This window comes from Notolepis coatsorum (assembly GCF_963971535.1).
Source record: "Notolepis coatsorum genome assembly, chromosome: 3".
In the NCBI taxonomy this organism is placed as follows: domain Eukaryota; kingdom Metazoa; phylum Chordata; class Actinopteri; order Aulopiformes; family Paralepididae; genus Notolepis; species Notolepis coatsorum.
In genome coordinates, this window is record NC_140167.1 from 464,833 (window position 1) to 478,666 (window position 13,834).

At 46.8% G+C, this 13,834-nt stretch overlaps 1 protein-coding gene across 1 annotated transcript in view; it reads left to right on the forward strand.

Moving 5' to 3' along the window:
* The window catches only part of ahi1 (Abelson helper integration site 1), a 78,023-nt gene that overhangs the window by 13,263 nt on the left and 50,926 nt on the right, over positions 1-13,834 (forward strand). The window contains exons 7-10 of the mRNA XM_084310486.1: positions 953-1,142; positions 9,561-9,756; positions 11,763-11,858; positions 12,822-13,025. Of these exons, the coding sequence (XP_084166612.1) occupies positions 953-1,142; positions 9,561-9,756; positions 11,763-11,858; positions 12,822-13,025 (686 nt within the window). The remainder of the gene's footprint in view (positions 1-952; positions 1,143-9,560; positions 9,757-11,762; positions 11,859-12,821; positions 13,026-13,834) is intronic.

Genomic DNA, 13,834 nt, shown 5'->3' on the forward strand with positions numbered 1-13,834 from the left:
ATCCATAAATAAATATATATATTCGGTTTAATCTGACCCTTTGTAACAGTACTGTTACCCAGAGATCCTAACAGTAAATATATACAGGACTCCCTGGAAGAAGAGATCTTGTATCTCAATGGGACATTCCTGGATAAATAAAGGATAAATAAAATATACATATGATGAGGAGGAGACTACATTAGGAGGGGGTGGGTGGGCGGTAAAAAAATATATACAAACGGTGGGGAGGAGACTGTCCATTGTTGTTGTGGCATAATTGCGAAACGTGTTTAGTCCCTTGTTTGTATGATAACAAGCCGTTTAGTTCATGGTTCAAAGTAATGGGAAAAGGGTGCTAGCTCGCCATCAATCAGAAGCTAGCCACAAGACTTGCATTCACGCTCTCCAGCACACAGCCTCCCTGCCTGGCACAACAACCACAACAGTAGGGTCTATAGTCACAGTCAGGACAGTAGGCGCTACAAGTAGGCTCCCTTAAAACGCTAACGCTATTAAAAAAAAAATACAGTGGAGGTTCAAATAAGAATATGACTTGGCCTGAAAAAAAGTTCAGTCAGGAGAATTTCTTTTTGCTTTAATGAAGCACTTTGGTTTGGTTTTAGTGATTTCTAAATGTGCTATAAAAATAAAGTTGCCTTGCCTTTAAAAGGCTACCCTCTCCTAGCTGATTAAACGATTCATCGGTTAGTTTTGATCTCAGTCAACCAAGACTTTAGGTTAGTCGATTAGCCAATTTTGATGTGTCCCATACTGAATGAGAAAAATTAAAAATGATAAGCAGCACGTCTCTGATACGTACAGGATTTAAAGAGGTACTTTTGGGAATCTCAGCTTTTTACAGATGTATCAACTAAATCATTTAATCGATTACTCAGTTAAGTCCTTGGGGGCGACTAAGAATCTCTTCAGTCGAGGTCAGCCCTAAAAGATATTGTTTCCCTGGTTCTAGTGGTCCAGGATGACAGTGAGACGGAGATGGATGTGCCTCATAATGGACCGGTCTTCGACGACAGCCTGGTGCTGGGGGTCTACATCCACCGGACGGACCGCCTGAAGACCGACCTGCTGGTCTCACACCCCATGGTGAAGGTCCACGTCATCGATGAGGTCTCTGGGCAGTACGTGAAGAAGGAGGACAGGTGAGAAGAACGGAGGGGCAGGATAGATGAGGCCTCTGGGCAGTACGTGAAGAAGGAGGACAGGTGAGAAGAACGGAGGGGCAGGATAGATGAGGTCTCTGGGCAGTACGTGAAGAAGGAGGACAGGTGAGAAGAACGGAGGGGCAGGATAGATGAGGTCTCTGGGCAGTACGTGAAGAAGGAGGAGGACAGGTGAGAACGGAGGAGCAGATAGATGAGGTCTCTGGGCAGTACGTGAAGAAGGAGGACAGGTGAGAAGAACGGAGGGGCAGGATAGATGAGGTCTCTGGGCAGTATGTGAAGAAGGAGGACAGGTGAGAACGGAGGAGCAGGATAGATGAGGTCTCTGGGCAGTATGTGAAGAAGGAGGACAGGTGAGAACGGAGGAGCAGATAGATGAGGTCTCTGGGCAGTACGTGAAGAAGGAGGAGGACAGGTGAGAAGAACGGAGGGGCAGGATAGATGAGGTCTCTGGGCAGTACGTGAAGAAGGAGGAGGACAGGTGAGAACGGAGCAGCAGGATAGATGAGGTCTCTGGGCAGTACGTGAAGAAGGAGGAGGACAGGTGAGAACGGAGGAGCAGATAGATGAGGTCTCTGGGCAGTACGTGAAGAAGGAGGACGGGTGAGAACGGAGGAGCAGGATAGATGAGGCCTCTGGGCAGTACGTGAAGAAGGAGGAGGACAGGTGAGAACGGAGGAGCAGATAGATGAGGTCTCTGGGCAGTACGTGAAGAAGGAGGAGGACAGGTGAGAACGGAGGAGCAGATAGATGAGGCCTCTGGGCAGTACGTGAAGAAGGAGGAGGACAGGTGAGAACGGAGGAGCAGATAGATGAGGCCTCTGGGCAGTACGTGAAGAAGGAGGAGGACAGGTGAGAACGGAGGAGCAGGATAGATGAGGCCTCTGGGCAGTACGTGAAGAAGGAGGAGGACAGGTGAGAACGGAGGAGCAGATAGATGAGGTCTCTGGGCAGTACGTGAAGAAGGAGGAGGAGGGGTGAGAAGAACGGAGGAGCAGATAGATGAGGCCTCTGGGCAGTACGTGAAGAAGGAGGACAGGTGAGAACGGAGGAGCAGATAGATGAGGCCTCTGGGCAGTACGTGAAGAAGGAGGACAGGTGAGAACGGAGGAGCAGATAGATGAGGCCTCTGGGCAGTACGTGAAGAAGGAGGAGGACAGGTGAGAACGGAGGAGCAGGATAGATGAGGCCTCTGGGCAGTACGTGAAGAAGGAGGAGGACAGGTGAGAACGGAGGAGCAGATAGATGAGGCCTCTGGGCAGTACGTGAAGAAGGAGGACAGGTGAGAACGGAGGAGCAGATAGATGAGGTCTCTGGGCAGTATGTGAAGAAGGAGGAGGACGGGTGAGAACGGAGCAGCAGGATAGATGAGGTCTCTGGGCAGTACGTGAAGAAGGAGGACAGGGGAGAACGGAGGAGCAGGATAGATGAGGTCTCTGGGCAGTACGTGAAGAAGGAGGACGGGTGAGAACGGAGGAGCAGATAGATGAGGTCTCTGGGCAGTACGTGAAGAAGGAGGACAGGTGAGAAGAACGGAGGAGCAGATAGATGAGGCCTCTGGGCAGTACGTGAAGAAGGAGGACAGGTGAGAACGGAGGAGCAGATAGATGAGGCCTCTGGGCAGTACGTGAAGAAGGAGGACAGGTGAGAACGGAGGAGCAGATAGATGAGGCCTCTGGGCAGTACGTGAAGAAGGAGGAGGACAGGTGAGAACGGAGGAGCAGGATAGATGAGGCCTCTGGGCAGTACGTGAAGAAGGAGGAGGACAGGTGAGAACGGAGGAGCAGATAGATGAGGTCTCTGGGCAGTACGTGAAGAAGGAGGAGGACGGGTGAGAACGGAGGAGCAGATAGATGAGGTCTCTGGGCAGTACGTGAAGAAGGAGGAGGACGGGTGAGAACGGAGGAGCAGATAGATGAGGTCTCTGGGCAGTACGTGAAGAAGGAGGACAGGTGAGAACGGAGGAGCAGGATAGATGAGGTCTCTGGGCAGTACGTGAAGAAGGAGGACGGGTGAGAACGGAGGAGCAGATAGATGAGGCCTCTGGGCAGTACGTGAAGAAGGAGGACAGGTGAGAAGAACGGAGCAGCAGGATAGATGAGGTCTCTGGGCAGTACGTGAAGAAGGAGGACAGGTGAGAACGGAGGAGCAGATAGATGAGGCCTCTGGGCAGTACGTGAAGAAGGAGGACGGGTGAGAACGGAGGAGCAGATAGATGAGGTCTCTGGGCAGTACGTGAAGAAGGAGGACAGGTGAGAAGAATGGAGCAGCAGGATAGATGAGGCCTCTGGGCAGTACGTGAAGAAGGAGGACAGGTGAGAACGGAGGAGCAGATAGATGAGGTCTCTGGGCAGTATGTGAAGAAGGAGGAGGACGGGTGAGAACGGAGCAGCAGGATAGATGAGGTCTCTGGGCAGTACGTGAAGAAGGAGGACAGGGGAGAACGGAGGAGCAGATAGATGAGGCCTCTGGGCAGTACGTGAAGAAGGAGGAGGACAGGTGAGAACGGAGGAGCAGGATAGATGAGGTCTCTGGGCAGTACGTGAAGGAGGACAGGTGAGAACGGAGGAGCAGGATAGATGAGGTCTCTGGGCAGTACGTGAAGAAGGAGGACAGGGGAGAACGGAGGAGCAGGATAGATGAGGTCTCTGGGCAGTACGTGAAGAAGGAGGAGGACAGGTGAGAAGAACGGAGCAGCAGGATAGATGAGGTCTCTGGGCAGTACGTGAAGAAGGAGGAGGACGGGTGAGAAGAACGGAGGAGCAGAGACTTTAGTTTTAGTTTTAGTTCGTTCTTTTTTTTTCTTTTTTTTTGTGCGTTCGTTTTTTTTTGCGTTCGTTTTCGTTTCATCGTTTTTGTTTTAGTTCGTTAGTTTTTTTTTTTTTTTGCATTCGTTTTTTTTGCGTTCATTTTTGTTTTCGTTCATTTTCGTTTTAGTTCGTTTTCGTTTTAGTTCGTTCTTTTTTTTTTGTGCGTTCGTTTTTTTTGCGTTCGTTTTCGTTTCATCGTTTGTTTTTGTTTTATTTTGTTATTTTTTTTTATTTTGTTTGCATTCGTTTTTTTTGCGTTCATTTTTGTTTTCGTTCATTTTAGTTTTAGTTCGTTCTTTTTTGAATTTTTTTTTGTGCGTTCGTTTTTTTGCGTTCATTTCATCGTTTTCGTTTTCGTTTTCGTTCGTTTGCGTTCGTTTTCGTTTTAGTTCGTTCTTTTTTTTTGTGCGTTCGTTTTCGTTTCATCGTTTTCGTTTTCGTTTTAGTTCGTTCTTTTTTTTTGTGCGTTCGATTTTTTTGCGTTCGTTTAATCGTTTTCGTTTTAGTTCGTTTTAGTTTTAGTTCGTTCGTTTTTTTTTTTTTTCGTTTTTCGTTCGTTTTCGTTCGTTTTCGTTTTTGTTTTTTTTTTTTTTTTTTTTCGTTCGTTTTTTTTTTTTTGTTTTTGTTCGGTTGCGTTCGTTTTCGTTTTAGTTCGTTCTTTTTTTTTGTGCGTTTGTTTTTTTTGCATGTTTTCGTTTTTGTTTCATCGTTTTCATTTTAGTTCGTTTTCGTTTTAGTTCGTTAGTTTTTTTTCTTTTTGTTGCGTTCGTTTTTTTTGCGTTCGTTTTTGTTTTCGTTGAGTTTCGTTTTCGTTTTCACTGCCACGCGACAGAAGGTTAACCCTTTACTATCACACAACCGACGGCGTCGGTTGTGTGATAGTAAAGGGCTAACCTTCTGTATTGTCACCGGCTGTCGTATGGCAGTGAAAGGGTTAAACAGAGAGTGTCCAGGAGGGTGACACCAGGAGAGACGGTAGTACGTGAAGAAGGAGGACAGGGGAGAACGGAGGAGCAGGATAGATGAGGTCTCTGGGCAGTACGTGAAGAAGGAGGAGGACGGGTGAGAACGGAGGAGCAGGATAGATGAGGTCTCTGGGCAGTACGTGAAGAAGGAGGACGGGTGAGAACGGAGCAGCAGGATAGATGAGGTCTCTGGGCAGTACGTGAAGAAGGAGGACAGGTGAGAACGGAGGAGCAGGATAGATGAGGCCTCTGGGCAGTACGTGAAGAAGGAGGAGGACGGGTGAGAAGAACGGAGGAGCAGAGACTTTAGTTTTAGTTTTAGTTCGTTCTTTTTTTTCTTATTTTTTTGTGCGTTCGTTTTTTTTGCGTTCGTTTTCGTTTCATCGTTTTTGTTTTTGTTTTAGTTCGTTAGTTTTTTTTTTTTTTTGCATTCGTTTTTTTTGCGTTCATTTTTGTTTTCGTTCATTTTCGTTTTAGTTCGTTTTCGTTTTAGTTCGTTCTTTTTTTTTTGTGCGTTCGTTTTTTTTGCGTTCGTTTTCGTTTCATCGTTTGTTTTTGTTTTAGTTCGTTATTTATTTTTTATTTTTTTTGCATTCGTTTTTTGCGTTCATTTTTGTTTTCGTTCATTTTAGTTTTAGTTCGCTCTTTTTAAAAAAAATTTGTGCGTTCGTTTTTTTGCGTTCATTTCATCGTTTTCGTTTTCATTTTAGTTCGTTTGCGTTCGTTTTCGTTTTAGTTCGTTCTTTTTTTTGTGCGTTCGTTTTCGTTTCATCGTTTTCGTTTTCGTTCGTTTTCGTTTTAGTTCGTTCTTTTTTTTTTGTGCGTTCGATTTTTTTGCGTTCGTTTAATCGTTTTCGTTTTAGTTCGTTTTCGTTTTAGTTCGTTCGTTTTTTTTTGTGTTCGTTTTTCGTTCGTTGTCGTTCGTTTTCGTTTTCGTTTTTTTTTTTTTTGCGTTCGTTTTTATTTTTTGTTTTTGTTCGGTTGCGTTCGTTTTCGTTTTAGTTCGTTCTTTTTTTTTCTTTTTTTTGTGCGTTTGTTTTTTTTGCATGTTTTCGTTTTTGTTTCATCGTTTTCATTTTAGTTCGTTTTCGTTTTAGTTCGTTAGTTTTTTTTCTTTTTGTTGCGTTCGTTTTTTTTGCGTTCGTTTTTGTTTTCGTTGAGTTTCGTTTTCGTTTTCACTGCCACGCGACAGAAGGTTAACCCTTTACTATCACACAACCGACGGCGTCGGTTGTGTGATAGTAAAGGGCTAACCTTCTGTATTGTCACCGGCTGTCGTATGGCAGTGAAAGGGTTAAACAGAGAGTGTCCAGGAGGGTGACACCAGGAGAGACGGTAGTACGTGAAGAAGGAGGACAGGGGAGAACGGAGGAGCAGGATAGATGAGGTCTCTGGGCAGTACGTGAAGAAGGAGGACAGGTGAGAACGGAGGAGCAGGATAGATGAGGTCTCTGGGCAGTACGTGAAGAAGGAGGACAGGTGAGAACGGAGGAGCAGATAGATGAGGCCTCTGGGCAGTACGTGAAGAAGGAGGACAGGTGAGAACGGAGGAGCAGGATAGATGAGGTCTCTGGGCAGTACGTGAAGAAGGAGGAGGACAGGTGAGAAGAACGGAGCAGCAGGATAGATGAGGTCTCTGGGCAGTACGTGAAGAAGGAGGACAGGGGAGAACGGAGGAGCAGATAGATGAGGTCTCTGGGCAGTACGTGAAGAAGGAGGAGGGGTGAGAAGAACGGAGGAGCAGGATAGATGAGGCCTCTGGGCAGTACGTGAAGAAGGAGGACCGGTGAGAACGGAGGAGCAGGATAGATGAGGCCTCTGGGCAGTACGTGAAGGAGGAGGACGGGTGAGAACGGAGCAGGGCTCGGAATGAATGATTTTTTAGAATTTTTTTTATTATGTTTTTGGTAGGTTTTTATTGGTTTTTGCTACCGGGCAGTACGGTAGAGAGAGAGAGAGGGAGGAAGAATGGGAGATAGACGGGGGAAGACATTCGGCAAAGGTCGCCGGTTCCGGGAGTCGAACCCACGGGACGGCCGTGTTTTGCGACGCAGCGCAGTACGTGGTGCGCCACTCGGGAGCCCAGAATTAAAGATGTTCAATCACAAGATTTTCTTTCAGGGTTTCGCACAAGGTCCTTGAAGTGCTTAAAAACAAACAAAAAGAAAACTCAAGGCCTGGAATTCCTTGAAAACAGCACATTTTTTAACAATGTGCTTAAAAAGTCCTTGGAATTCAAATCAACCATTCGCATTGAATGTTTTGTTCATCCATGATCAAATTGTTCTGAATCGAGAAATCTTTTTTTTTCTGTTTTTTTTATAAAATCGCTGTCTCGCACACGCCAACTGCTTTTCCTCATTTCTTCTTCGCTCGTGATGCTCTACGCTCACTCTAGCTGGCAGGCAGGCCAAGAAGATGCTTTAAAAAAACTGCATTTAAAAGTGAATTGTATCCTTCGAGTGAAAATGAAAAATAGTGCTTGGAAAAGTACTTAAAAGTCCTTGAATTTCATTTTGCAATGTCTGTGGGAACCCTGTTCTTTGTTTAAACTTTGCTCCAAAACACATCTTGACGTGGGCACGCTGGGTCTACTGTGAGAGTGGGCACGCTGGGTCTGCTGTGAGAGTGGGCACGCTGGGTCTGCTGTGAGAGTGGGCACGCTGGGTCTGCTGTGAGAGTGGGCACGCTGGGTCTGCTGTGAGAGTGGGCACGCTGGGTCTACTGTGAGAGTGGGCACGCTGGGTCTGCTGTGAGAGTGGGCACGCTGGGTCTGCTGTGAGAGTGGGCACGCTGGGTCTACTGTGAGAGTGGGCACGCTGGGTCTACTGTGAGAGTGGGCACGCTGGGTCTACTGTGAGAGTGGGCACGCTGGGTCTACTGTGAGAGTGGGCACGCTGGGTCTGCTGTGAGAGTGGGCACGCTGGGTCTACTGTGAGAGTGGGCACGCTGGGTCTGCTGTGAGAGTGGGCACGCTGGGTCTACTGTGAGAGTGGGCACGCTGGGTCTACTGTGAGAGTGGGCACGCTGGGTCTGCTGTGAGAGTGGGCACGCTGGGTCTACTGTGAGAGTGGGCACGCTGGGTCTACTGTGAGAGTGGGCACGCTGGGTCTACTGTGAGAGTGGGCACGCTGGGTCTGCTGTGAGAGTGGGCACGCTGGGTCTGCTGTGAGAGTGGGCACGCTGGGTCTACTGTGAGAGTGGGCACGCTGGGTCTGCTGTGAGCGTGTGAGTGAGTTTCGTTGACCAGTGTAGCGGCAGCAGGGCAGAGATATTCCACCCTAAAGTTTCACAGCGGTCGGAGATCCTACTTTTAAATGCAGCAAGAGAAGGAAGAACCTTCAGCTTCAGTCGGAGGGCGTTCCAGGTGTTGGAACCATCGAAGGAAAAAGCAGTTCTTCCTAGTTCAGAGCAAAGTGGAGGAACCCTGAGAACCAGCCGGTCATTTGAACGTGTCGAAGACTATAGGTTCCAAGATCCCATTCCAACAGTGTTGTGTTTATCTTTAGAAGAATGGAGCGTGGCATGTAAAGAGGCACAGAGTCAGACAGTCAGTAGCAACCTAAAACTTATACAATATAAATGGCTGATGCGTACATATATAACTCCTGTTAAATTGCATAAGTTTAATGATAATATTCCAGATACTTGTATTAAGTGTAGTGAGGAAAGGGGGACACTGTTCCACTGCATATGGGAATGTGTGAAAGTGAAAACCTTCTGGCAAGATGTTATTGATCTGATCGATCAAATCTTATCAAAGAAGTTGCCATTGAATCCCAAGCTTTTTATTCTTGGTTTATATCCTACCACCCCACATCTACAACGCAAAGAGTTTAGATTTATAGATATGTGCATATTACAAGCAAAACGTGTAATAGCTCTTAATTGGAAAAATGTTGATGGACCAAGAATTGGTATGTGGATTAAAGAAATGGCTTCAAATATGTCAATGGAAAAGATGGTGTATATTGTTAGACGTAAACAAAACATTTTTGATAATGCCTGGGGACCATTTGTGTACTTCTTAAAGCATAATACGAATGTTGGGAACTTGCTTCAACAAGAACGGGATTAGGGGGAGTACTGTGGGACAACTCTTATCATTGTGTAAAAACGACAAGAAACACCCTTTACTTAATGTGTAAAACATTTTGGTTGTATTATTATTTATTTATGTTTATTTTTTATTTAAATCTGTATCCTTCCTATGTGAACCTGTTTTTGAAGTTAATTATTATTTTGTGGGGTGGGGTTAGGGGAGGGAGAACGGGGTGAAAATGTTTGCTGAATACTGCTCTGCTGATATACATGTTGTAATTTGCAAACTAAAACCCAATAAATATATTGTTAAAAAAAAAAAAAAAACAGTGTTGTGTTTGTAAGGGGGAAGTTTACCAATTGGTTGGGTAAACTTTGGCTACTTTGATGTATCTACAGCCACATTTTCAGAATTTGAGACAGTTCTTCAGTTCAGGACAAAGAAACCTGTGAGCGATATGGGACGGTTGTGGAAACCGATCTGGAAACATCACCATGCTTTGTTAGGGTCGTATGAGATGCCTGTAACCCCCGTTGGCAGATAAAAAAATGTGCGCTCTTGTCATCCTCCCGTCTCTCAGCCATCGACCGGTCTCCTCGTTCTACGAGCAGCACAGTGTGGACCACGTCCTGCCCATCATGACGCAGCCCTTCGACTTCAGGAAGAACAAGTCCACCGTCCCCGACTGGGACGAGCAGATCATCTTCAACGAGCGCTTCGGCTACTTCCTGCAGGACCACGAGGAGGAGGGGCCCCGGGTCATCCTGTTCTTCGAGGTTTAACCCGTTCACTACCACACTACAGACGGTTAACCTTTCACTACCACATTACAGACGGTTAACCTTTCACTACCACACTACAGACGGTTAACCCGTTCACTACTGCACTACAGACGGTTAACCCGTTCACTACCACACTACAGAAGGTTAACCTTTCACTACCACACTACAGCAGGTTAACCTTTCACTACCACACTACAGACGGTTAACCTTTCACTACCACACTACAGATGGTTAACCCGTTCACTACCACACTACAGACGGTTAACCTTTCACTACCACACTACAGACGGTTAACACTTTCACTACCACACTACAGACGGTTAACCTTTCACTACCACACTACAGAAGGTTAACCTTTCACTACCACACTACAGACGGTTAACCCTTTCACTACCACACTACAGACAGTTAACCTTTCACTACCACACTACAGAAGGTTAACCCTTTCACTACCACACTACAGACGGTTAACCTTTCACTACCACACTACAGACGGTTAACCCTTTCACTACCACACTACAGACGGTTAACCTTTCACTATCACACTACAGACGGTTAACCTTTCACTACCACACTACAGACTGTTAACCCTTTCACTACCACACTACAGACGGTTAACCTTTCACTACCACACTACAGAAGGTTAACCCTTTCACTACCACACTACAGACGGTTAACCTTTCACTACCACACTACAGACGGTTAACCCTTTCACTACCACACTACAGACGGTTAACCTTTCACTACCACACTACAGACGGTTAACCTTTCACTACCACACTACAAAAGGTTAACCTTTCACTACCACACTACAGACGGTTAACCCTTTCACTACCACACTACAGAAGGTTAACCCTTTCACTACCACACTACAGACGGTTAACCTTTCACTACCACACTACAGACGGTTAACCCTTTCACTACCACACTACAGACGGTTAACCTTTCACTACCACACTACAGAAGGTTAACCCTTTCACTACCACACTACAGAAGGTTAACCCTTTCACTACCACACTACAGACGGTTCCCTTTCACTACCACACTACAGACGGTTAACCTTTCACTACCACACTACAGAAGGTTAACCTTTCACTACCACACTACAGCAGGTTAACCTTTCACTACCACACTACAGACGGGTAACCTTTCACTACCACACTACAGAAAGTTAACATTTCACTACCACACTATAGAAGGTTAACCCTTTCACTACCACACTATAGAAGGTTAACCCTTTCACTACCACACTACAGAAGGTTAACCTTTCACTACCACACTACAGCCGGTTAAAGTGAAAGGGTTAACCTGGTGTGGCGTGGTCGTGAAAGGGTTAAGTGTCAAATAAGGCATTATGAAATTATGTTTTTCTAGGCGGCTGGGTGGCGCAGCGGACTAAGCGCTCGTCACCAACGCGAGAGACACTGGTATCGAATCCGGCTGTCAGCGTTGCCTCCGGCTTGGGCCGGCCGTCATACTGACTCAATTGGCAGAGTCAGCGGGAGGGAAGCCGGTGGGTGGTAATCTGGTCGTTTGTAAACAGCGACTCCTACAGGTCGGTCAGGGCGCCTGCACAGCAAGGAAGGGAGATGGTGAGGGTAGTGTGAGCCTCCCACACGTTACACCTCGCCAATGAGAGTCCGCTCTGGCAGGTGAAAAGAAGTGGCTGGCTGTCTCCTATGTCTCGGAGGAAGCATCTGATAGACTTCAGGGCTCCCTAGACCGACCAGTGGGGGGGCACATGCGAGCAACGACCAGGAAGGGGAGGAGGGAATTGGCATAACGACTAAATTGGGATGGGAGAAAAACACAGAAAAACAGGAGGAGAAAAAGTGAATAATAAAAAAAAATAAATAAAAAGAAAATTCTTTATGAACAGCTTTAGCTTTAACCCTGACCCCTGGTCTGACCTGAGCTGTGTTCCAGGTGCTGGAGGAGGCCCGCGCCCCCCCACCCTAACCCTGACCCTGACCCCTGGTCTGACCTGAGCTGTGTTCCAGGTGCTGGACTTCCTGACCATGGAGGAGGCCCGCGCCCACGTTCACGTTGACAAAGCGGAGCGAGGATTCAGAAAGATCGCCTGGGCGTTCCTTAAGGTAAACAGCACAGGTGCAGGATAAGATAAGATAAGATATTCCTTTATTGATCCCCTTGGGGGAAATGCGGGCCTCATAGCAGCATGGGGGAGGGGGGAGGGCAGGTACAGGTATTGGCAAGGTAATAGTCATAAATATAGGCAATTACAGCTCAATGAAATGATGTAGATGAAGAAATAACAATACCTTATACTACCATATCATTTTATTGATCTGTAATGAACACAACACAAGGATTCAATGTCTCCAATGACATCACTGGCGGTCATATTCAAACTCATTTACTCTCAATAACTGCAAAACTGGATGAATGTGTGCAAAACTGTTTAGAGTTTTTGGATGTGTGTGAGATCATGTGGTGAAGTGCTCCTTTAGTGTATGGAGATTTGCACTGTATGTACAAACACCCACTGTATTATTTCTATCATTATTTTCATTATTTTGCGCTATATTTATATTATCATGAATTACCTGTATTATTAATATTAGGGATGTCCGATATTATCGGCCGATATCGGCATTAAAATGTGATATCGGAAAATATCGGTATCGGTTTTAAAATATATATATATATTTTCTTTTTACATTTCTTTAACCTTTATTTACACAGGCAAGCAAGTAAGAACAAATTCTGATTTTATTTATTGTCAAAAGTATGCATAATGTTGTGTTAATTCCACAACAAGAGATATGTAATGTTAATTACCTGAAATTATTCAATTTTTTGGGGGGGGGACCCTGCATATATCGGTATCGGTTGATATCGGTATCGGAAATTAAGAGTTGGACAATATCGGTATATCGGTATCGGTAAAAAAGCCAATATCGAGCATCCCTAATTAATATTGTTGTTGTTGGAAGCGCATTGAGGTTCCTTTTGTACAAATACAATAAATTGGACAATGGAGACCCAGACTAAATGGACTCTCGTCATGCCCCCCCACCCCCCCGCTCCTCCTCCAGCCCGTCGGTGCCAACGGGGTGCTGAACATGGACAGCAAGCTCCGCCTGCAGCTGTACTGCCCCCCCCCGCGCGCCAAGCGGGCGCAGCAGAAGCAGCAGCAGCCCAGAGCCGTGGAGGTGGTGGACTGGTGGAGGAACCACCCGCGCCACAGATACGCATCCACCCTCTACGTCACCGTGAAGGGCATCAAGCTCCCCGACCATGTAGGTCTGCTGCTGCCGGACGCGTCTGCTTCTACTGTTGTTATTACTGCTGCTGACCTGACGGGGGCGTCTGCTTCTACTGTTGTTATTACTGCTGCTGACGGGGGCGTCTGCTTCTACTGTTGTTATTACTGCTGCTGACGGGGCGTCTGCTTCTACTGTTGTTATTACTGCTGCTGACGGGGGCGTCTGCTTCTACTGTTGTTATTACTGCTGCTGACGGGGGCGTCTGCTTCTACTGTTGTTATTACTGCTGCTGACGGGGGCGTCTGCTTCTACTGTTGTTATTACTGCTGCTGACGGGGGCGTCTGCTTCTACTGTTGTTATTACTGCTGCTGACGGGGCGTCTGCTTCTACTGTTGTTATTACTGCTGCTGACGGGGGCGTCTGCTTCTACTGTTGTTATTACTGCTGCTGACGGGGGCGTCTGCTTCTACTGTTGTTATTACTGCTGCTGCCGGACACGTCTGCTTCTACTGTTGTTATTACTGCTGCTGACGGGGCGTCTGCTTCTACTGTTGTTATTACTGCTGCTGACGGGGGCGTCTGCTTCTACTGTTGTTATTACTGCTGCTGACGGGGCGTCACAGGAGGTCGAGCGGTCGTCTGGTCATCTGAAGGTTCCCCTGGGTTCGATGTCCCGCTCCTCCCGGGCAGCGTGTCGAAGTGTCCTTGAGCAAAACACGGCAGCTGGCGACTCCACATGTATAGTCTACACCCTCCCCAGACTGACAGTAGGGCAGCATGTGGTAGTCTACACCCTCCCCAGACCGACAGTAGGGCAGCATGTGGTAGTCTACACCCTCCC